The 16,537-nt window shown below is 43.2% G+C and overlaps 1 protein-coding gene across 1 annotated transcript in view; it reads right to left on the reverse strand.

The window, feature by feature from the left end:
* LOC110513404 (E3 ubiquitin-protein ligase UHRF1) overlaps positions 1–16,537 on the reverse strand; it is a 44,338-nt gene that overhangs the window by 4,493 nt on the left and 23,308 nt on the right. Inside the window, exons 4-8 of the mRNA XM_036936917.1 lie at positions 4,785–5,003; positions 3,736–3,845; positions 3,109–3,295; positions 2,462–2,585; positions 35–142 (exon numbers count right to left, since the gene is read on the reverse strand). Coding sequence (XP_036792812.1) covers positions 35–142; positions 2,462–2,585; positions 3,109–3,295; positions 3,736–3,845; positions 4,785–5,003 — 748 coding nt within the window. The remainder of the gene's footprint in view (positions 1–34; positions 143–2,461; positions 2,586–3,108; positions 3,296–3,735; positions 3,846–4,784; positions 5,004–16,537) is intronic.

Here is a 16,537-nt window from a genome sequence, read left to right on the forward strand (position 1 = left end):
CACATGGTACCAAACCTCGTTTCCATTGGCTCACCTGAACGCGGAACTTCCATGCTGTTCCCACGGGAACCCCAGGTACGGGCCCGTAATGGTTGGAGGGGACGATGGTACATTCCTTAGTGCGCCCCACACAGGCCATACCCTGTAACATCAACATGGCATTTAGCAGAAGGACTTAATCATGCATGCTTTAGCTAGCATGTATTCACACGTTGGACCACACACACACACACACACATTACATAAATCAAGGACTTCCTAGTACAAGCTTTAGCTACCATATAGCCTAATCAGACCTGAATAGCATTGTATGTATAACAAGAATCCATTTTCCGGGCTGGAAATGATTATTTTATTAAAGTGTTGGACAATTTGATTCATTCCTCAGTGTTTCTCTCTCATAACATTCCCAAACCATGAGTAACCCCCCCCCCCAAAAAAAAAAACACCTTGTTTATCACATAAATACATACTAATGTACAGAATAGTCTGTTTTCAATTAGCATTCAATGCGTTCCAAATGGCACTAAATTCCCTATATAGTGCACTGCTTTTGACCAGAACCTTATGGGCCCTGATTAAAAGTAGTGCACTACATAGGGAATAGGGTCCCGTTTGGTACACATCCATGGTGTATTTCTGGGAAACAATGGGGTTAGCTATTTTCCCCTACTTTGGTTCCAGGAAAAGAACTTCACTCTGCTGAGTCATTTTAAATATCATTGTTACCATCGCCTCACAGTGTGAGAGGGAAACAGCAAACACTGTTGTGGCTTAGTCAGAGTAACTTACCGAGGGCCTGTCTGTGTTACCTGGGCCTGGGTTGCGTTCAGTAGAACACATTGTAGCAAAACATTTTAAATGGCATAGTTACCATCGCCTCACAGTGTGAGAGGGAGTTAGCCAACACAGAATAACACACATCTTAGTGAGAGCAGAGGAACTTACTGTGGGCCTGGGTCATGTTCAGTAGGCACCAAACAGAAGACTACTGAGTAAAATGGGAAGGCACAACCTGGACTTGTCCAATAAGTAATAATACTCATTTTAGTTTGACATTGCAAAGTACAGTTTTGTTCAGTAGGGCACACTGACAAAACATTTTGCAACAGAAAACAAAAATGAGTAGTTCTTAATTGAAGTCCAGGTTGTCCATCCCTGTCTCAGTCCGTTCTCTTCGGGTTCACTGAATAATGAACATACCCAAGCTTGGCCACTGCTACCTGTTGCCAATTGACACGTTCAGGAGCACTCAGTAACTCCGCTACCAAGCCGTGAACAAGAGATCTACTTTGTTCTGCTAACACTGACTCAACAGGCCAACGGCTTCTGTTAGCGGAACAAAGTGCTAGACAATGACAGTCCTGTTCGCCACCCCGTGTGTGTGTGTCTCACTCATTCTGTCTGCTGCCAAAAGAACCAAGGAGGTCCTCCTTCTGAGTGAGGCATTAAAATATGAGCTCCAGTCCAGGCCAAGATATCGCCTCTTTCTTCCGTTGAAATATGCAATGAGTCAAACAAATTAAGTTACCCCACATAGCTTAGCTAGAGTCCTTGACAGCCAGAGAACAAATTTGAAGAATCGTTTCAAATTCCAAATTCTCTCCCCAGTTCCCCCTTTAGAATTTTGATAACCACAAATAGTGATTCTGCCAATGCCCATGACCTGATCTGACCCAGGGTTGGGATCAATTCCATTTCAATTCTGCTGAAACTGAGAATTAATAACTTTACTTACTGACTGAATTTAAAAATGGAATTGGCCCCAACTCCCTGGTATAACCCGTGTCATTAGGAAATATTAGGCTATATCCCAAATGGCAACCTATTCCCTACATAGTGCACTGCTTTGTTTTAAAGTAGTGCACTGTATGTAGGGAATAGGGTGCCATTTGGGACGTAACCTTAGTCCCTCACCTTGGGGCCAGGGGTTAGTGTCAAGGACCCTGTCTGTCTCACCTTGCCCCAGTCCCTCTGGCTCTCTGTATGGGCCCAGGGGTTAGTGTCAAGGGCCCCGTCTGTCTCACCTTGCCCCAATCCCTCTCTGTATGGGCCCAGGGGTTAGTGTCAAGGGCCCCGTCTGTCTCACCTTGCCCCAATCCCTCTCTGTATGGGCCCAGGGGTTAGTGTCGTAGACCATGTTTCTCACCTTGCCCCAATCCCTCTCTGTATGGGCCCAGGGGTTAGTGTCGTAGACCATGTGTCTCACCTTGCCCCAGTCCCTCTGGCTCTCTGTATGGGCCCAGGGGTTAGTGTCGTAGACCATGTGTCTCACCTTGCCCCAGTCCCTCTGGCTCTCTGTATGTGCCCAGGGGTTAGTGTCGTAGACCATGTGTCTCACCTTGCCCCAGGCCCTCTCTGTATGGACCCAGGGGTTAGTGTCATAGACCATGTGTCTCACCTTGCCCCAGGCCCTCTCTGTATGGACCCAGGGGTTAGTGTCATAGACCATGTGTCTCACCTTGCCCCAGTCCCTCTGGCTCTCTGTATGGGCCGAGGGCATCTTGGCTTTCTTCTTACTGGCCTTCAGCTTCTCCCCGGCCTTAACCACCTCACTGGTGTCGTTCTTACAGGTGGGACAGTACCTGCCAATCACAACACAAGAACCATAACTCCCTTACTGATCTACTGCCTCTCAGAGTATGATCAATACAGGAAGTCAATGTAGATGGACAGGAGAGAAACTACTACTGGTAGTATACTGTTGGTGTCAGTGTCTCTGGTATAGACAGTGTGTTACTAAGACATCTATGAGAGAGAAATATGGTACCTACAATAAAATCTATACTGGCACCCAAAGGAAAATATAGAATGTGGAACTTATTCATATGGCTAAAGGCATATCTATATCTCAGTCAGCACTAACATGTAAACATGACTATTACACTCACAATGCATGTTCAATCATTATAGTCAATTGACATCGTGCATCATAATTGCTCCACCAGCCATCAGTGCACAGGTCTACAGGTCTACAGGTCTTGTCTACACCCCAAAGGGCACCCTATTCCCTATATAGCGCACTACTTTTGACCAGGGCCCATTGGGTCATCCTGTGTTGAGTATAGCACCCCCCAGGTGGTCTGGGAGGACCAGGTCAGAGCTCACCAGTCCTCGTCGTCAGGTATGGTGGCTAGCGGTGGGTTGAGACAGTATATATGGAAGGCCATGTTACACTCATCACACAGCAGCTGCATATGGGCATCCTGCTTCCCTCCACACACGCAGCACGAGCAGAACCTGCACTCCGACTCGGGGTCCGTCTTGCAGTGCTTACACTCCGGCCCGCTCTTGCCTGGATCCATCCCGGCGCACAAACATACACACACAGACGCACATGTAAACACATACACCGGTGTGCACACACTCACAGACACACAGATACATATGCAAAGAATTGGCACACACACAGGCGAACAAAACCATACGACAAAAACAAATACCCATAAGCCCACACACACATGCATGTATTGATGCCAATAACCCATGTAATCTTGCCATTTAAATTGAATATGCAGAATGCTATATAAGAAGTATTTGAAATGTATCAATTTCAGGCTAATTGATGAAAACAATTTCAAGTTACTTCTTTGCAGTACCCCCTTGACCTCAGCGCTTCTAGAACAACTGGCATACTAAGTAGACCTATCTCAGCCCTGATTGGCTGTGGTATGCCTCATCTCAGCCCTGATTGGCTGTAGACTGTAGTATTGGTATGAGTGTGCTGAGGCCTACGTTTGAACTGTCCATCTACAGCAGACAGCGAGTGTGCTCCAGTCTTCTCAATCTGATAGATCTCATCCAGAAACAACAGTTTACAGTCTGGGATGACGTCCCCTGGCCCTCTGGGAAGAGAGGAGGGGAGAGAGAATGTGTTAATCAGTCCATCAGAGCTCCACAGGGAATGTTCTCTACACCCCCTCAGCCAGGCTATTAGGATGTTTTGAGGTTAACAAACAGAAATAGAGAAAGTCCTCTTAACTTATGTAAGCAGAAATATCTAAGTTACATAACTGGGATAATCATCTGACCTAGAAGAGAGAAACAGACTTTCCCAACGGAAACTGTCCCATGACAGGTCTCTTCTTACCCCAGCATGTCCTCTCTTACCCCTCCCAGCATGTCCCCCCTTACCCTTCCCAGCATGTCCTCTCTTACCCCTCCCAGCATGTCCTCTCTTACCCCTCCCAGCATGTCCTCTCTTACCCCTCCCAGCATGTCCTCTCTTACCCCTCCCAGCATGTCCTCTTTTACCCCTCCCAGCATGTCATCTCTTACCCCTCCCAGCATGTCATCTCTTACCCCTCCCAGCATGTCCTCTCTTACCCCAGCATGTCCTCTCTTACCCCTCCCAGCATGTCATCTCTTACCCCTCCCAGCATGTCCTCTCTTACCCCTCCCAGCATGTCCTCTCTTACCCCTCCCAGCATGTCCTCTCTTAACCCTCCCAGCATGTCCTCTCTTAACCCTCCCAGCATGTCCTCTCTTACCCCTCCCAGCATGTCCTCTCTTACCCCTCCCAGCATGTCATCTCTTACCCCTCCCAGCATGTCATCTCTTACCCCTCCCAGCATGTCCTCTTACCCCAGCATGTCCTCTCTTACCCCAGCATGTCCTCTCTTACCCCAGCATGTCCTCTCTTACCCCAGCATGTCCTCTCTTACCCCAGCATGTCCTCTCTTACCCCAGCATGTCCTCTCTTACCCCAGCATGTCCTCTCTTACCCCAGCATGTCCTCTCTTACCCCAGCATGTCCTCTCTTACCCCAGCATGTCCTCTCTTACCCCAGCAGGATTCTGATGCGGACCTCCTTGTTGGTCCTGGAGATCTCATTGAGTGCTGTAATCTCAGCATCGAACCAGAAGCCCCTCTCCTCAGGGATCTCTATGTTGTAGTTCACCATGACAACCAGGCCTACCGTGAGCTGGTCCCACCGGAGCAGGGTCCGAGCCCGCGGCCGCACGTTACCGCCACACATCTCCACCACGCCGTTCTCAGGGTAACTAGGGAGCGCAAAGAATATTATCTATCATCCTCCTCCTCAACAACATAACATCTTCCTCAAAATCCATTCATTATGTAAAGCATCTACAGGGAGTGTAAATCTCCTAATTACTCTCAGAGGGAATTGACAGAACTGCTTGGCTAATTCAATGCATGCAAAATGCTCATAAGATGTCAACACACCTGAGTACATTTTCTATGAATTTTGTATTTTTTTTTGGCAAAGTATACTCACTTGAAATGTTCGTAACATCTATGCAATATCTGACATTTTAAGTGATACAAATCACACATTCGCATAGATTTTTTGTATAGCAAAATCACAACAAAAAATCTTCAGATACATGTTATTTGTGCAGTAGTGCTATTTTTTTTAGGCGAGGGAGCACATTTATTTTATATAATGACGTCATTTTTCAATCCACATTTGTAGCCCATTGAATATCATTATAGAATATGCATATAATGCATCCTCCAATTGCAACGTCTGCCTATGCCCACACAAAAACCAAGTTAGGGGCATAACTCATTTCAAAATAGACCATCATCACGGTCATTTATGAATGATAATTCACGTTTTACCCGTGAAATATCCAAACAGCATGCCAATCATTTGATCTCCGATCAGTTTCATGGGAATATGCATTTAAATCTTCTTGAATTACTGTTTCATGAGTGAATTTAAGCAGATGGTGTTAACTATTAGCCTTTCTTCTAGGCACATTTTGTTTAAAGTGTAACAGGGTTGTTATCTTTCCACCTGACACTGCAGAAATACGTATTTCAATGTTTATATTTATTCCTATTGGTTGTTTGAATTTACATATCAGTAAGGTGTTATGCTATTGGTCATGCTTGCAGATAGGTGGAGATCGCAAATGTAAATTCTTCCCAGCCTGATATTGACATGCAAGCGGTATTCACAGTTATTTCAATTCTAAACAGACAAATCAGGAATCAGCCATCAACATACTGTTGTCCTGCACATCTAATGTATTTCCTTTTGTCTATCGTCAGGAACTTCCGTTTATTGTATTTTGTACTATTTTTTGTAAATTGTTGATGTTTGATTACAAAATCCCCAGTCTGATATTGATATGCAAGCCACAAATCTACAGCCATCAACATCTTGTTGATCCTGCACATCGAATGTGCTTCATTGTGTCCATCGTCAGAACAAACACCAATCAATTGGGATCGCTGGACAGCTGTTACGAAAGCTTATATCCTGCCTATCGGCATGCGCTGTTTAGTTTTGGCGCAGGATTTGTTGTTGACTATTCAGCTTCAGATAAGAAATGACTGAGGTGTATTTGGTGTAACATATTATATGCTTACTATGCTATTATATTACATTCTGTTATGTAAAATACTTAATGATTAATCATTATGTGATCTTGCGAGACATTCATTCAACTTTGATTTAAATTGACTTAGAGCACCATTGTGAGAATGATAATCTTCTATTTATAATAATGATAAGATGAGTAAGACTATTAGGGTTAGGCAACAGATCTTGATGAGGGTTATTTTAAGAGATTTGGAGCGCCCTTCAAAATTGTGGCACTGAAAGGACCTCACCGTAACCAAGTGGTCAACATATCGTTCTGGGTTTCACTGCTCAAGTGGAGTTTTATGAACATCAAGGCAGACACGTGGTTAATTTGGATCCTAGATCTCATTAGTCTGATGACAAGGTTCATGTGGTGGATCACTTTCTCTGTGTACACAATATAGGTGGTACGTTACTGTAAGTTAAGCACTCTGACAGTAGGGTGAGTTCAAGTACGTGGTACATGAGTTCCAAGTCAACCTCAGGAGTTCTGTCTGTGGCAGTTCTTGTTATGTCGCATTTGGCCCATTCAAAGTGGTCAAGCCTCCGACCGACGGGCCTCTGCACAAGCCTACAGTTTATTCCTAATTTGCACCACCACTAGAGAGAGAGAGAGGGGGAAGACAGGTTGGTAAATGGTGGTTTCTTCCCTGTATTTTACCTTTATTTTACTAGGCAAGTCAGTTAAGAACAAATTCTTATTTTCAATGACGGCCTAGGAACAGTGGGTTAACTGCCTGTTCAGGGGCAGAACATTTGTACCTTGTCAGCTCAGGGATTTGAACATGCAACCTTTCGGTTACTAGTCCAACACTCTAACCACTAGGCTACCCTGCCACCCTGTATGTTGCTATAGCCTACATATTAATTTAGTTTGTCATTCGATCGTTTTCATGGAACATTAGCGGTAATTAAATATAATTTAAAATGTATCAGACTTCATTTTTCCTGAAATATTTTTACCAGTTCAGTGTATTCTCAAATTGAAAAAAAAGGTGAGGGAGCACCGTTCACCACACCCCTGTATTTGGGGTCTCCTTGGGTAGTCACTAATCTTTTTCATGCAAGGAACACTGGGTCCAGGTTCACCTCTTTGGATAAATTGATATTTCACACATGCAGGCACTCAGATAGCAAATATAATATGCACTGTGAACTGGGACAAATTCAACGGGCTTAGAGATGTAGAAAGAGTTTGTCAAGTATGTATCACCATAAGAAAAGAGTAAATTATGCAAGTGTAGGCTATACTGTATATGCATGTATGTATGTATGTTTCAAATACAACCCTCCTATTCCCCACATCCCCCAGGTTATCAGAGTTTTACATCAAAAGAATGTCTAATGTATAAAACATAGGATCTCTGTGGCGGAGATCAGGAGAGAAGAGACAACAAGGGGATCTACCGTTTCAAAGAGACGGTGTGAAAGCTGGAGACTAGCTCACCTACGTCTGTTTCTTTTCACACACACACACACACACACACACACACAGAGCTTTCCTCTGACCTTCTCATGCATCTGTCTGACCATCTCATTTGAGTTAGTAACACACTGACTAGACAGATGCATCTTAAATCTTTAACACTCTGCTGAAATACAATCACAGTGATTTCTGTAGAATTTTGTGCTAATCTTCTCAGCCCATCCTCCATCGTATAAATGTGACAGTGGTGGGGTGATGGAATCCCGACCACAGGAAGACTGTTATTTAGACATTCATTTGACCATTGAATGGATGCTACAACACACATTAGCATGGGGAGGAGGCTTAGCTGCCACTGGCTGTACTATGAAACCTAGATAGAAGTGGACCTGCATTAGGGCTCTGGTCTAAAGTAGTGCACTATAAAGGGAATAGGGTACCATAGGGCTCTGGTCTAAAGTAGTGCACTATAAAGGGAATAGGGTGCCATAGGGCTCTGGCCTAAAGTAGTGCACTATATAGGGAATTGGGTGCCATAGGGCTCTGGCCTAAAGTAGTGCAGTATATAGGGAATAGGGTGCCGTTTCAGACACAACCTCCTCAGTCTGATCGTCCCTCACATTCTCTCTCCCTGCATGTGCTCCCTGCACAATCATGTTCATGTCCTGAATATCAATCCGTGGTACCCCACACACACAAACACACCCTCTATAGCCCCCGGGCCAACGCTTTACACAGAGGGAGAGAGAAAGACCAGCATATGGTTCACAGCAACACCTTCTACATGTGTGTGTATGTTCATGTGTGCGTGTCTGTGTGTGAGAGAGAGGGAGTGCATAGGGCCCCCACTGCCTAACACATGTATGCTAATGTGTCCTGTCAATGCAAGTAATTTACGCATTCTACTAGAACTACTATTCAGTCCATCAGCATGACTAGTGTATAGGTGAGTAGATACTAGGGAAGAATGCTTGGGCACAGTAACGGCTTCAAGTCGTCAGTGTGCTGGGACACTGTGTGAGGGTAGCAGGCTAGAGGCACGGATTTCCTTTTTTGGGTGGCGGGGATTACAGAGGCTCCGTAGGGGGAGAACAGAAGTCAATGTGCTGGGACACTGGGAGAGTAACAGGAGGCTCCGTAGGGGGAGAACAGAACAGAAGTCAGTGTTCAGCACACGGTGGTCCACCCCCAACATGGGCCACACAGACCCTCATACTGTACATGGTACCTAGGAGGAGCTGGAAGCAGGGATTCTAGAATGTAATTTAGAATTTCGGTTTTAGATTGTGGAATTTAGAGTGTTGACTGGAGAGACTGTGATCAACATTATAAGTAGACAACCAGACAGATCTCATGTACAGCATGTAGAGGAGAGATGTGAAAACCAATATCGTTTTGCTGGGTCCCATGGCTGTCAGATAAGCTGCATGGTTTGATAGAGTCTCTGGGTTCAGATGAGGAGCCACACACACACACAGCTGTTCTTAGTTGAGCGTAATTACTCCATGGTAGCATCACGGGTGAAATTATCACATTCTGTTAACCTCTCTGTTAATTTGTAATTGAGGATTTAAATGGAAACGAGGAAAAAAAATTTCAAGATCTGTTTAATCACATTTAATCTGAAAACAAGAGGGAGGATAAGTGAAGTGAAGTGCATTGAGAGGACAGTGGGGGAGTAATTTACTAGCAGGAAGGCAGTCCTGGTTGGATCTATTCACGCAATACAAGGTTGCCAAGTCTGTTGTAACAGCGGCATTATTTTATAATTCAATGGACCTGCAGGCATTTGGTCTCAGTCTGCCTTTAGCAATAGTGAAATACACTGAATGAAAATACACTGAATTCGATCTGTTACATCTAAGTACCAGGTTTTATCAATGCAGCTAAATTAGAAAGGGGGGGGGGGGGGGGGGTAGCTACCACATTAATGAAATTGCATGGTCTCTGCGGTAATATATTCCTTCTGATCTATTTTATATAACCATATAATTTGATAATTGTATTATTTAGCCTATCCAGGTTTTTTTTCTGGTTGGATGTACGTACATGCACTGGTTGGCCCAAATACTAGATGGACCATAAGCCAGATCTGAGATGCTTGTAGGTATAGAAAAACAGGCAACAACAAAAACGCAGAGGATTCTTTATCTTGGAGGCAACAGTTTTGTTGGAAATTAGTTCGAGATTTCAATGTGAAACAGGCTGTTTTTCTGCATCAAATTATACAGCAAGAACCTTGGAAAGCCTTGCCTAACCACAACGCACACAAAGGAGATGAGAAAAACCCTCCGCTCGGCGCTCTAACAAACAGTAAAAACCTGGGAAGGTAGATTGTGCCGTTTACCAATCAGAGCCAGAGAGAGAAGCTGCTTGGCTTGGGGTCGTTTACCAATCAGAGCCAGAGAGAGAAGCTGCTTGGCTTGGGGTCATTTACCAATCAGAGCCAGAGAGAGAAGCTGCTTGGCTTGGGGTCATTTACCAATCAGAGCCAGAGAGAGAAGCTGCTTGGCTTGGGGTCATTTACCAATCAGAGCCAGAGAGAGAAGCTGCTTGGCTTGGGGTCGTTTACCAATCAGAGCCAGAGAGAGAAGCTGCTTGGCTTGGGGTCATTTACCAATCAGAGCCAGAGAGAGAAGCTGCTTGGCTTGGGGTCATTTACCAATCAGAGCCAGAGAGAGAAGCTGCTTGGCTTGGGGTCATTTACCAATCAGAGCCAGAGAGAGAAGCTGCTTGGCTTGGGGTCATTTACCAATCAGAGCCAGAGAGAGAAGCTGCTTGGCTTGGGGTCATTTGAAATATGCGTTGATGCTATTTGCAATCGTCATCCTCAGTGCTTGGCTTGGACTGAAAATAGACGTCGGTACTCATTTTGGGTGTCAGTACTGTGTATATTTTGGTTCAGGATCTGCACAATACTTTTGAACTAATATTCCATAAGAGGAACAGGAGCTCAAGCAGTAGAAAATGTGAGGTGCCAGTAGTCAGCGTCGGTGAGCTCCTGCCCAAGTCACGGATCATATTTCAATATGGCTGAAGAGATTGATAGCTACTCTACAACAGCAGTGGTGTATGTGGTTCACACAGCAACGAGCCTCCTGTACCTCTCCATGTGACATGCTAGATGTGCCACTCAATTTTAGGCAGCAATTAGAATGTGGAGATGAGGCGGTTAGAGTAACGCTCCCGAGAACTCTGTGGTTACCATGGAAACGGCTCCTTCTGAATGGATTCACCAGAAAAAGATGACTCCAAATTCTATTTAGCAGCTTCCCCCTACACCACCCTATTCTACATTCCCTTATAAGCTGCAGGCAGGGAGGGATAAATCAGGGGCTGTGGTTTTAAACAAGCTGCTCCAACCTGACCCCATTTCCTGTTCCCTCTGAACCCAAGGGTTGTGGGTTCACATCCCAAACATCCCTACAGGGGAACATTCACCATCCAGCAGGATGTAGGGTAATTTCTGCTTAAATTGCGTGAGTTAAATTAAAAAACATTTTTGCATTAATATGTTGCAGATGTTCCCTACTTTGATTGCATGTAAAACTGAACACATTGTCCCAGTTTTTGTTCAAAACACCAACTACTGACAATGTTGTTTTTAGAGAAGTTGGAAGCCATGGAAGTTGTGTAAATATAGTAAAAATGCAATTCAACGTCTCATTTCCAAACTGACAGGATGTATCCAGAATTGAACTATATCTTGTCTATTTCATCTGGCTATTACTCTCCGCCTAGCAACTGTGTGTAAATGAAAGTTATGCGTCAGTCCTAAAAACATACATTCTCACTCCAGGATCAACGCTGCAGACAAATTGTTTGTATTCCTTTTTCTAATGGATCTCCGAGACAGGAAATGACTTCCTGTTGCACATCGATTTCCATTTGACTGACTCACCAAGGCTATCAGGGAAATAGGATTCTCTTCAATTAGTGCCTGAGCTTTTGTTTCCTGGGTTAAAGGTCAAATGAGAGGGTGGGGCTATTGTAAATCAACTCCAATGGTGCAGCACTACATCAAGAAGTATCATGGTAGATATACGGGGATTTATATGGCATGTAATCTCTCCTCCTCTGTATCTAATGGTGTAGCACTACATCAAGAAGTATCATGGTAGATATACGGGGATTTATATGGCATGTAATCTCTCCTCCTCTGTATCTAATGGTGTAGCACTACATCAAGAAGTATCATGGTAGATATACGGGGATTTATATGGCATGTAATCTCTCCTCCTCTGTATCTAATGGTGTAGCACTACATCAAGAAGTATCATGGTAGATATACGGGGATTTATATGGCATGTAATCTCTCCTCCTCTGTATCTAATGGTGTAGCACTACATCAAGAAGTATCATGGTAGATATACGGGGATTTATATGGCATGTAATCTCTCCTCCTCTGTATCTAATGGTGTAGCACTACATCAAGAAGTATCATGGTAGATATACGGGGATTTATATGGCATGTAATCTCTCCTCCTCTGTATCTAATGGTGCAGCACTACATCAAGAAGTATCATGGTAGATATACGGGGATTTATATGGCATGTAATCTCTCCTCCTCTGTATCTAATGGTGCAGCACTACATCAAGAAGTATCATGGTAGATATACGGGGATTTATATGGCATGTAATCTCTCCTCCTCTGTATCTAATGGTGTAGCACTACATCAAGAAGTATCATGGTAGATATACGGGGATTTATATGGCATGTAATCTCTCCTCCTCTGTATCTAATGGTGTAGCACTACATCAAGAAGTATCATGGTAGATATACGGGGATTTATATGGCATGTAATCTCTCCTCCTCTGTATCTAATGGTGTAGCACTACATCAAGAAGTATCATGGTAGATATACGGGGATTTATATGGCATGTAATCTCTCCTCCTCTGTATCTAATGGTGCAGCACTACATCAAGAAGTATCATGGTAGATATACGGGGATTTATATGGCATGTAATCTCTCCTCCTCTGTATCTAATGGTGTAGCACTACATCAAGAAGTATCATGGTAGATATACGGGGATTTATATGGCATGTAATCTCTCCTCCTCTGTATCTAATGGTGCAGCACTACATCAAGAAGTATCATGGTAGATATACGGGGATTTATATGGCATGTAATCTCTCCTCCTCTGTATCTAATGGTGCAGCACTACATCAAGAAGTATCATGGTAGATATACAGGGATTTATATGGCATGTAATCTCCCCTCCTCTGTATCTAATGGTGTAGCACTACATCAAGAAGTATCATGGTAGATATACGGGGATTTATATGGCATGTAATCTCTCCTCCTCTGTATCTAATGGTGCAGCACTACATCAAGAAGTATCATGGTAGATATACGGGGATTTATATGGCATGTAATCTCTCCTCCTCTGTATCTAATGGTGCAGCACTACATCAAGAAGTATCATGGTAGATATACGGGGATTTATATGGCATGTAATCTCTCCTCCTCTGTATCTAATGGTGCAGCACTACATCAAGAAGTATCATGGTAGATATACGGGGATTTATATGGTATGTAATCTCTCCTCCTCTGTATCTAATGGTGCAGCACTACATCAAGAAGTATCATGGTAGATATACGGGGATTTATATGGCATGTAATCTCTCCTCCTCTGTATCTAATGGTGCAGCACTACATCAAGAAGTATCATGGTAGATATACGGGGATTTATATGGCATGTAATCTCTCCTCCTCTGTATCTAATGGTGCAGCACTACATCAAGAAGTATCATGGTAGATATACGGGGATTTATATGGCATGTAATCTCTCCTCCTCTGTATCTAATGGTGTAGCACTACATCAAGAAGTATCATGGTAGATATACGGGGATTTATATGGCATGTAATCTCTCCTCCTCTGTATCTAATGGTGTAGCACTACATCAAGAAGTATCATGGTAGATATACGGGGATTTATATGGCATGTAATCTCTCCTCCTCTGTATCTAATGGTGTAGCACTACATCAAGAAGTATCATGGTAGATATACGGGGATTTATATGGCATGTAATCTCTCCTCCTCTGTATCTAATGGTGCAGCACTACATCAAGAAGTATCATGGTAGATATACGGGGATTTATATGGCATGTAATCTCTCCTCCTCTGTATCTAATGGTGTAGCACTACATCAAGAAGTATCATGGTAGATACACGGGGATTTATATGGCATGTAATCTCTCCTCCTCTGTATCTAATGGTGTAGCACTACATCAAGAAGTATCATGGTAGATATACGGGGATTTATATGGCATGTAATCTCTCCTCCTCTGTATCTAATGGTGCAGCACTACATCAAGAAGTATCATGGTAGATATACGGGGATTTATATGGCATGTAATCTCTCCTCCTCTGTATCTAATGGTGTAGCACTACATCAAGAAGTATCATGGTAGATACACGGGGATTTATATGGCATGTAATCTCTCCTCCTCTGTATCTAATGGTGTAGCACTACATCAAGAAGTATCATGGTAGATATACGGGGATTTATATGGCATGTAATCTCTCCTCCTCTGTATCTAATGGTGTAGCACTACATCAAGAAGTATCATGGTAGATATACGGGGATTTATATGGCATGTAATCTCTCCTCCTCTGTATCTAATGGTGCAGCACTACATCAAGAAGTATCATGGTAGATATACGGGGATTTATATGGCATGTAATCTCTCCTCCTCTGTATCTAATGGTGCAGCACTACATCAAGAAGTATCATGGTAGATACACGGGGATTTATATGGCATGTAATCTCTCCTCCTCTGTATCTAATGGTGCAGCACTACATCAAGAAGTATCATGGTAGATATACGGGGATTTATATGGCATGTAATCTCTCCTCCTCTGTATCTAATGGTGCAGCACTACATCAAGAAGTATCATGGTAGATACACAGGGATTTATATGGCATGTAATCTCTCCTCCTCTGTATCTAATGGTGTAGCACTACATCAAGAAGTATCATGGTAGATATACGGGGATTTATATGGCATGTAATCTCTCCTCCTCTGTATCTAATGGTGCGGCACTACATTAAGAAGTATCATGGTAGATATACGGGGATTTATATGGCATGTAATCTCTCCTCCTCTGTATCTAATGGTGTAGCACTACATCAAGAAGTATCATGGTAGATACACGGGGATTTATATGGCATGTAATCTCTCCTCCTCTGTATCTAATGGTGTAGCACTACATCAAGAAGTATCATGGTAGATATACGGGGATTTATATGGCATGTAATCTCTCCTCCTCTGTATCTAATGGTGTAGCACTACATCAAGAAGTATCATGGTAGATACACGGGGATTTATATGGCATGTAATCTCTCCTCCTCTGTATCTAATGGTGTAGCACTACATCAAGAAGTATCATGGTAGATATACGGGGATTTATATGGCATGTAATCTCTCCTCCTCTGTATCTAATGGTGTAGCACTACATCAAGAAGTATCATGGTAGATATACGGGGATTTATATGGCATGTAATCTCTCCTCCTCTGTATCTAATGGTGCAGCACTACATCAAGAAGTATCATGGTAGATACACAGGGATTTATATGGCATGTAATCTCTCCTCCTCTGTATCTAATGGTGCAGCACTACATCAAGAAGTATCATGGTAGATATACGGGGATTTATATGGCATGTAATCTCTCCTCCTCTGTATCTAATGGTGTAGCACTACATCAAGAAGTATCATGGTAGATATACGGGGATTTATATGGCATGTAATCTCTCCTCCTCTGTATCTAATGGTGCAGCACTACATCAAGAAGTATCATGGTAGATATACAGGGATTTATATGGCATGTAATCTCTCCTCCTCTGTATCTAATGGTATAGCACTACATCAAGAAGTATCATGGTAGATATACGGGGATTTATATGGCATGTAATCTCTCCTCCTCTGTATCTAATGGTGCAGCACTACATCAAGAAGTATCATGGTAGATACACGGGGATTTATATGGCGTGTAATCTCTCCTCCTCTGTATCTAATGGTGCAGCACTACATCAAGAAGTATCATGGTAGATATACGGGGATTTATATGGCATGTAATCTCTCCTCCTCTGTATCTAATGGTGTAGCACTACATCAAGAAGTATCATGGTAGATATACGGGGATTTATATGGCATGTAATCTCTCCTCCTCTGTATCTAATGGTGCAGCACTACATCAAGAAGTATCATGGTAGATATACGGGGATTTATATGGCATGTAATCTCTCCTCCTCTGTATCTAATGGTGTAGCACTACATCAAGAAGTATCATGGTAGATATACGGGGATTTATATGGCATGTAATCTCTCCTCCTCTGTATCTAATGGTGTAGCACTACATCAAGAAGTATCATGGTAGATATACGGGGATTTATATGGCATGTAATCTCTCCTCCTCTGTATCTAATGGTGCAGCACTACATCAAGAAGTATCATGGTAGATATACGGGGATTTATATGGCATGTAATCTCTCCTCCTCTGTATCTAATGGTGCAGCACTACATCAAGAAGTATCATGGTAGATATACGGGGATTTATATGGCATGTAATCTCTCCTCCTCTGTATCTAATGGTGTAGCACTACATCAAGAAGTATCATGGTAGATATACGGGGATTTATATGGCATGTAATCTCTCCTCCTCTGTATCTAATGGTGCAGCACTACATCAAGAAGTATCATGGTAGATATACAGGGATTTATATGGCATGTAATCTCTCCTCCTCTGTATCTAATGGTGCAGCACTA

This window comes from Oncorhynchus mykiss, chromosome 12 (genome assembly GCF_013265735.2).
Source record: "Oncorhynchus mykiss isolate Arlee chromosome 12, USDA_OmykA_1.1, whole genome shotgun sequence".
NCBI classification, from domain to species: Eukaryota; Metazoa; Chordata; class Actinopteri; order Salmoniformes; family Salmonidae; genus Oncorhynchus; species Oncorhynchus mykiss.